This window comes from Quercus suber, unplaced genomic scaffold, assembly GCF_002906115.3.
Source record: "Quercus suber isolate HL8 unplaced genomic scaffold, Cork oak 2.0 scaffold_731, whole genome shotgun sequence".
NCBI classification, from domain to species: domain Eukaryota; kingdom Viridiplantae; phylum Streptophyta; class Magnoliopsida; order Fagales; family Fagaceae; genus Quercus; species Quercus suber.
The window spans coordinates 255,140-262,458 of NW_027070171.1; the positions used below are offsets into that span (position 1 = coordinate 255,140).

A 7,319-nucleotide genomic window follows, 5' to 3' on the forward strand; every position below is an offset into this window, starting at 1 on the left:
TTTTTTTTTTTTTTTTTTTTTTTTTTTTTTTTTTTTTTTTTTTTTTTTTTTTTTTTTTTTTTTTTTAAGTACCGTTGCCTTTGAGTCTTTTGGTTAAATATTGCTAATTCTGAAATATATTTGTGTTATAAGTACTGTTACAAGTTATTTGGGGATTTGAGGAGAGAGATTGAATTTCGGCAACAGTGTTGCCGAAATTCTAAGAAAAGTAGGAGAGAGAATGAGGGAAAAGGTGGAGAGAGAAAAATGGTGAATTACGGCAATACTGTTGCCGTAATTCACTGCCCAAATATCTGCCTGGGCACTGTGAGACGAAGTGTTCTGAATGGTGCCCCAAACAAACTAAAAAAATTTGTCCCTATTGTGGCAATACCATTGCCGAAAATTAGAGTGGAAAAAAAAAGTGAATATCGAAATCTGGGAGGAATTTTAAAAAATAATATAATGTGCTATGTACACAATATTTTTACAATATTTTCACAACAAATCACAGGTAACTGGTTATTATTAATTCAAATTTAAATTTAACATTGATATTAATATTTTAATCTAACAATAATAATAAGTAACAACTTGACACTTAGAATTTGTTGTAAAAATATTGTAAAAATTGTGTGCACTTCATTTCTAAAAAAACAAAAAAAAAAATTTCCCAATTGTGGCAATGGTATTGCCGAAATACCATTGCCGCAATGGAAAAAAATAATTTTTTTTTTTTGGGTATTTCGGCAATACCATTGCCGAAATACCATTGGGATTTTTTATTTTTTTTTTATTTTTATTTTTATTTTTTTTTTGTATTTCGGCAATACCATTGCTGAAATAACATTGGGAATTTTTTTTTTTTCAATTGTGGCAATGGTATTTCGGCAATACCATTGCCACAATTGGGAAATTTTTTTTTTTGTTTTTTTAGAAATGAAGTGCACACAATTTTTACAATATTTTTACAACAAATTCTAAGTGTCAGGTTGTTACTTATTGTTATTGTTGGATTAAAATATTAATCTCAATGTTAAATTTAAATTTGAATTAATAATAACCAGTTACCTGTGATTTGTTGTGAAAATATTGCAAAAATATTGTGTACGTAGCACATTATATATATATTTTTTAAATTCCTCCCAGATTTCGGTGTTCACTTTTTTTTTTTTCACTCCCATTTTCGGCAATGGTATTGCCACAATAGGGACAAATTTTTTTTAGTTTTTTTGGGGCATCACTCAGAGCACTTCGTCTCACAGTCCTCGGGCAGATATTTGGGCAGCGAATTACGGCAACAGTGTTGCCGTAATTCACAATTTTTCTCTCCCCTCATTCTCTCTCCTACTTTTCTTGGAATTTCGGCAACACTGTTGCCGAAATTCAATCTCTCTCCTCAAATCCCCCAATAACTTGTAACAGTATCTATAACGCAAATATGTTTCAGAATTAGCAATATTTAGCCAAAAGACTCGTTGCGTTTCTTCTTCTTCTTCTTCTTCTTCTTCTTCTTCTTCTTCTTTTTTTCAAAAAAAAAAAAAAAAAAAATTATACTAAAAAACAGAAGAAAGAAGATCTAAAAAGTTAAGTTAGGGTTTTGTTGTAAAAATTATGAACAAACATTAACTTTTTTTCATATCATTAGCCTATTCCAGTTTCTCATTTCCATCTTCTCCCCATAGCCCATTTCATATTTTTACATCCCAACCTTTCAATCAAAACCCTTTCTCAAACCAAAACTTAAGTCACAATCCAACACAAGAAAACCTCTGGAAAATTCATCTAATCCACCATTAACAAACCCCAAGAGCCAAACCCAACATAAAACACAACCTCCTTCTTGAATTGAAAGTAGCAGGAAGAATTAAAGGGTTTCAAATTAGTTCCAGCAAAGGCCAAAGAAAGAACCATGGTCGTTAATGGTGGCAGTGAAAGGAGTAATGACAAACGATAATTGCGGAGTTGCAAGTTCTAGCTTTGGCCATGGGTTCCTTGGATGAGATCGAAGAGAGAGAAAGGTGAATTAGCCTTAGATTTCTTCGTACAAACCCCAGACCCATATATCTCGAGCCCTCTCTGTTTGAGCCATTGCTCGCTGCTGCCATCACATGGTGATCCAACTGGCCGCTAGTGCTGTGGGGATGTGAATGTAGAAAAGACAACCCAATGAGGCTTCAGCCATGGTTTCCTGGATGAGATTGAATAGAGAGAAAGGTGGCTTCAAACTAAGATTAGCAGTGGATCGGCCATTTGTTTGAGCCATTGCTTGCTACCTCATGCCACCACCATCACGCAATCTTGGATCTTCTTCTCTCTTCTTTGTGTGAGGCGCTGCTATGGTGTATGTGTCTGAAAGTGTGGGTTTTGAAATTTAAGGTGTGGCTATGTAGGATTTTTGTGAATGTTTGAAAGTGTTTGAAAGGATTTTTGTGAAATTAGACTAGAGCACTTTTAAAGGTGTCAAGCATAGGATTTTTGTTAGGGTTATCCACGGGTCGGGTCGGATTGGGTTTAGGGTTGACTTGCAACTAACCCGACTAAATCGGATGAATGGAAAATGGACCTATGGTCAACTGAATGTTTGGGTCAAACCCAAAGGCACGGATCATCAGTTGAGTGGGTCGAACAGTCGGTTGAGCGGGTCGAACCTTTGCTCACCATCACCACATCCACAAGATCAGTACTAGTTTTTTTTATAAAAAAAATACAAACAAAACCTTTTTTTTACTAACCTAGAGGCATATACTGCACAAGATCATAGGAAGGATTCATAAATATGTGGATATTCAAGTTAAACTTTGAGTCAATGACGCCGGTGATAGACCCAACTTGGCGAATGTGGTAGTAAGGCGCCTAGGGTTAGGGGCGGCAATAGAGGCATAGAGCCCAACTTGGCAACGAGTGACGGCGGCAGAGGGTTAGGGATTTGAGAGAGAGATTAGAGAGGGTGAGAGATCAAAAAATGAGAAATTTTTTTGAAATTAATAAGGGTTGAGTTAAGCATAGAGAGTGAGATCAGAGTATTAGACTAGTGTTTTGTTTTGTTTTGTCTTTTATTATAATTTTTTTTTTTAGAAAGGGTATGCGTGTTCAGTGTAGAAATTGAGAACCGAGGTCCATGATTTTCCTTTTTAAAATTCTAGGTAGTCGGGTCGGTTTATACGGATTAGAATTTGAGGGACCTGAAACCGACCCGCAAAATTGAATTTTAAAATTATTAGACCCATACTCGACCCGTTTGGGCAATTGAATCCGCACGTGGGTCTTCGGGTCGAATTGGGTTGAATGGGTGGGTCGAGTCTGACGAGTTGATGGATAGCCTTAATTTCTGTAAATTTTTTTCGGATTTGTGTGAATGTGAAAATTTTATTAGGAATGATTGGCTTAAGACTATTTATATCAAGAGGAAGTGTGTTCTTGAACCCAAGCTTTACAATTTTTACAAATTTGCTTTAGATCTTCTTTCTCTTGTTTTTTAGTATAATTTTTTGTTTTGGGAGGAGAGAGACATAAAAAGAGAGCAAAATTACATATCTATCCTTATTTTTAATAGAGGTGGGTGACAGAGCTTTAACAGAGGTAATCTCAAGTGGGCAAAGTATTAAGTTTTAAATTACGAGTAAGCAAAGTGCAAATAGGCCAAACCACGTGTGAGTTTACTATATTTTGCCCAAAAGAAAATGCATACTATTGGGCTCATGAGTCACTAATACTTGCTTTAACAAAATGTAGCATTCTTATGAACATATTATTTACCTTCAAAAAAATAAAATCATGTTCCAAATGCACCAATGCTTCTTCTACTATTTTATACTTGGGAGCAGGTAGGGTGTTACTATGGTCATGCTTAGGTAGGAAAGCCACAATGGTCGTCCCCTTTTACCCATATTTCATTAACCAAAAAACAGAAGAAAAAAGAATAAGAAGGTTTTGAACCAATTGCATATGACTGTGAATATGGGAACAACAAAAGGTGGGAAGGCTTGGTCTTCTACAGAATACAATATATTACTACTGGTGCAAAAGCTCAAGGGCTTTTAACAAAGTTGGCCTAAACCTATTCACATCAAGCTTTACATTTTGTTTGTCCATATACACTGACTTAAATGCTACAAATCCTTGTTTCTGGATTGAATGAGGGTCCTTAAAAACCACATGGTCAGGAGGGTATTGTTGTACCAGAGTTCTCTCTTCTGTGCTTATCTTGTATTCCAAGTACTTTACATTCATATCCTTTGTGGGCTCTCCATAGTCAGTTCTTGCCAGCCATTCAAAGTCCCCAAAGGGAACTATTTGGATTAATATTGCATTCTTGGGAAGGAAAACAATGTTGGTCAAACCAGCTCCGTGAACCCCCATTAACACATCACAAGAATTCACAAGTTCTGCAAATTTTGAAACGTTCATAGTAGGCTCCGCAACAGTAACGTTGTAGCCCAAGCTACTTGCCATTTTAGTTATTTCCCCTATGTTTGTGAAAGACCGTGTTCTCTTTCTTGAAATGATCAGAAGATGTGGCATTTTATGTTGATCATCTCTGACTTTGATTGCATTGACTCTCTTTAGTGAATAGCAACTTCTTAAGAACTCTCTGAAGTCACTCATAGAGTATGAGTATTTTGAAGGATCAATACTCAGCTCTTTGACATTTCGCTTTAGACCAACAATCACACTTGGGAAGCAATGGACCTCTTGTTCTCTGTCAATGTCCATCAACTCATATCTGGACAAGTTCTTTAGGATTGCTTTGAACTTTGCAATCCACCATGGTCGTTTGTCTGTAATGAGAAATTGTACTTCTCCATAATATTGTCGAGAAGTTAAATATAATGGAATAACCACGTCCGAAAAATCGTGGAAATGATTTCCTGTATATCCTCCTTGAGAAAAAAGGATGGCTGGAACACTCTGATTTTTTTTGCATGGAGAGATTTCATCGCGACGCGATAATTTTACCGACCATTCCTTAATTGGATTCATTGCTGCTGGGTTATCTTTTCTAGCATAAGGTCTTATATTCCATGAGTTATTGTTCCCTGACAAGAAGCTCATTTCAGATGAAACGAGGAAAACTGATGAAGAATTCCCTTGAATCCTAACATCCCCGTCGATATTGCAAATATCACCTCTTCGTTCGGTAACATCGCACAAAGGCTCCATTTTCTTTGTAACAGGCTCTGTTTTGTTTGTCACAGGCTCCATCTTGTCTTTCATGATTTCTGCAGCTGAAAAATTGACGTATCAGAGTAACTAGCAAATGGTTAAATTCATCATTTCCTACCCATTTAATCTTTTGAGAAAATTGTGCTAGAATATTGCCGCTAAATGATTAAATTCACTATTTCTTGACAACTCAAGCTTTTGCTTGTCAAGATTGATCAAAGCTAACCTTTAACTGTTTCCTGAGAGCTGCTTGTATTTGTTTCTGGTAAGTGAGTCAGTGGAGCCAAAGGTGTCGAGTAGGTGCCGCTTGTATCTCTGACCATCAGCTTTTCAAAACCAGCAGCCATAGACAGCTTCAAGTTCACTGTAAAGCATTACAAGATAAGATCCGAAAGAGACATAATATATAAGATATTGATTCCTCAAAACACAGCACTAATATAGATTTAATAAAATCATCAAAATAATTTTGTGTTGTAAAAATTAGATTGGTTAACGTAAGAATGAAGGACATGCAAGCTGGTAGAGGACCCAAATAAGGCTTAAACACAGTGCAAAAGCTCAATGCAATAAGGAAGCAACCAAAAAATGCTCCATATGCCAATTTTTTCTTCTCGTGCTTACTAAAGCTTTTGGCAAGCAGATCATCGTACATCATTTTGGTAGCTAAGCACAACACACGCTTGGTCTGAATCTAAAAGGCCATTCTACAAGACTCTTAAGTGAACCTACAAAGAAAGTTCAAGTGGACGGCAGAGAAAGATTTGAATACCATTTTGGTTGACAATTGGAGAGGAGGTTGAGAAGCATTAATATTTTCTATGAGTTGTTGCCCCCCACGAAGTTGGTAGCTCTTGTCTTGGCAAATTTTAAAAAACACCAAATGAAATCGGACGAAAGCGACTGCGGTTGACTGTTGAAACAAACACCTCTAAATTTCATGATTGATTTGGTGATATTTCGTGCATGATGAGAATGAACGGCAGCTTTGGATTCCAGGTCGAAAGGTATGCACCAACTTAGCTAAATTTTACTCAATACTTTAAATTGTCCTTAAATACACATTAAAAATTCCACCTTTATAATAAATTCTTAAATAATATGTATGTGGGGGTAAGAGCCCAAATCATATATTGGGCCTTGGGTCTTGGCCGAGAGCATAAGTAGTCTGAGGAGGAACGGATGGTAATAAGTGGCTCAAGACTAAAAATTTAATGAGTAAGATACAAATGAGAAGAAAGTACGAGGAGGAATATCTCCTCGGATATGATAAATACATCTCAAATATGTATTCCAGCAATCAAGGGGACCTTCCAAGAGGCTCCTGTGATAGGGACGAACATCATGAACATACGAGAAGGAAGGAAACCCAAAAATATCTAAAGGAAAGCTGCTGTCGCCGCATTAAATGCATTGCAGCTACTTTTCTGGCCGCATTTATATGGAGAAGACCCCTGAACAGTGCTACCTTGGTTACCACAACTCATAGAAAGCTAGAGGGGGTGTTTGATGGGACAGGCACTCGAGTAGGGGCTCAAATGATCAACAAGTGTATGGGCAAGATGGTCCAAAGGGAGATACATAATGCAAGAGACCCTCCACGAGGAGGGGATTGGAAAATCAAGAAAGGAACACTGTAACAATCTAAAACCAGATTTGTAATAAAGTTTTAAGAGCAATACCTAAGAATTAGTCTCTTTGGATTGGGTCGAGGGCGTTTTTCTTTAGTGAACGTCTATTATCTTTCTTTCTTCGCCATCAAAATCTATTGGCTTGTTACTTAATTTACTAAAACCTAGTTTTCCAACACATTCTCTACAAATTTATTGTTTTGGGCTTTTTGGGCTAAAGTCCATACACCTGTTGGGCTGGGAGTTTAAATTTGATCCATACAATTGGCGCTATCTGTGGGAAGAATACTTAGGTGATAGTGAGTGCAACATTCAACCATAGTAGGTTCAGGCCCACACCAAGCAGAATCCATAGGATCCCAACGTGAGAATCCTTTGGTCAACCTCGAGTGAAGAAGAGATCGGGAGGGGAGTGTGCATACTGTCCAGACTGGTGGAAGTTAGTCTCAATGAAAGGGTCACCTCTCTCATGAGGAGAATACCAAAGCACTGGAAGTTGACCAGCTGAAGAGAAAGCTGCGCCATGCACAGCGAAAGTGAGCC

At 37.1% G+C, this 7,319-nt stretch overlaps 1 protein-coding gene across 1 annotated transcript; it reads right to left on the bottom strand.

Annotated features, from left to right (window-relative positions):
• Nucleotides 1-3,865: 3,865 nt before the first annotated feature.
• LOC112030190 (beta-1,2-xylosyltransferase XYXT1) lies at nt 3,866-5,561 on the bottom strand. Its single transcript, XM_024062883.2, has 2 exons — nt 5,372-5,561; nt 3,866-5,207 (listed from the first exon to the last, which is right to left on the bottom strand). The coding sequence occupies exons 1-2, from the start codon at nt 5,490-5,492 to the stop codon at nt 3,994-3,996; spliced, it is 1,335 nt and encodes a 444-aa protein (XP_023918651.2). The 5' UTR covers nt 5,493-5,561; the 3' UTR covers nt 3,866-3,993.
• Between the last annotated feature and the right edge of the window lie 1,758 nt (nt 5,562-7,319).

Excerpts from the sequence above, each read along its gene's own strand:
- LOC112030190 (XM_024062883.2), bottom strand. The coding sequence starts at position 5,492 with ATGGCTGCTGGTTTTGAAAAGCTGATGGTCAGAGATACAAGCGGCACC. Across the intron at positions 5,208-5,371 it reads CTCTCAGGAAACAGTTAAAG|CTGCAGAAATCATGAAAGAC; the intron begins GTTAGCTTTGAT and ends TCAATTTTTCAG.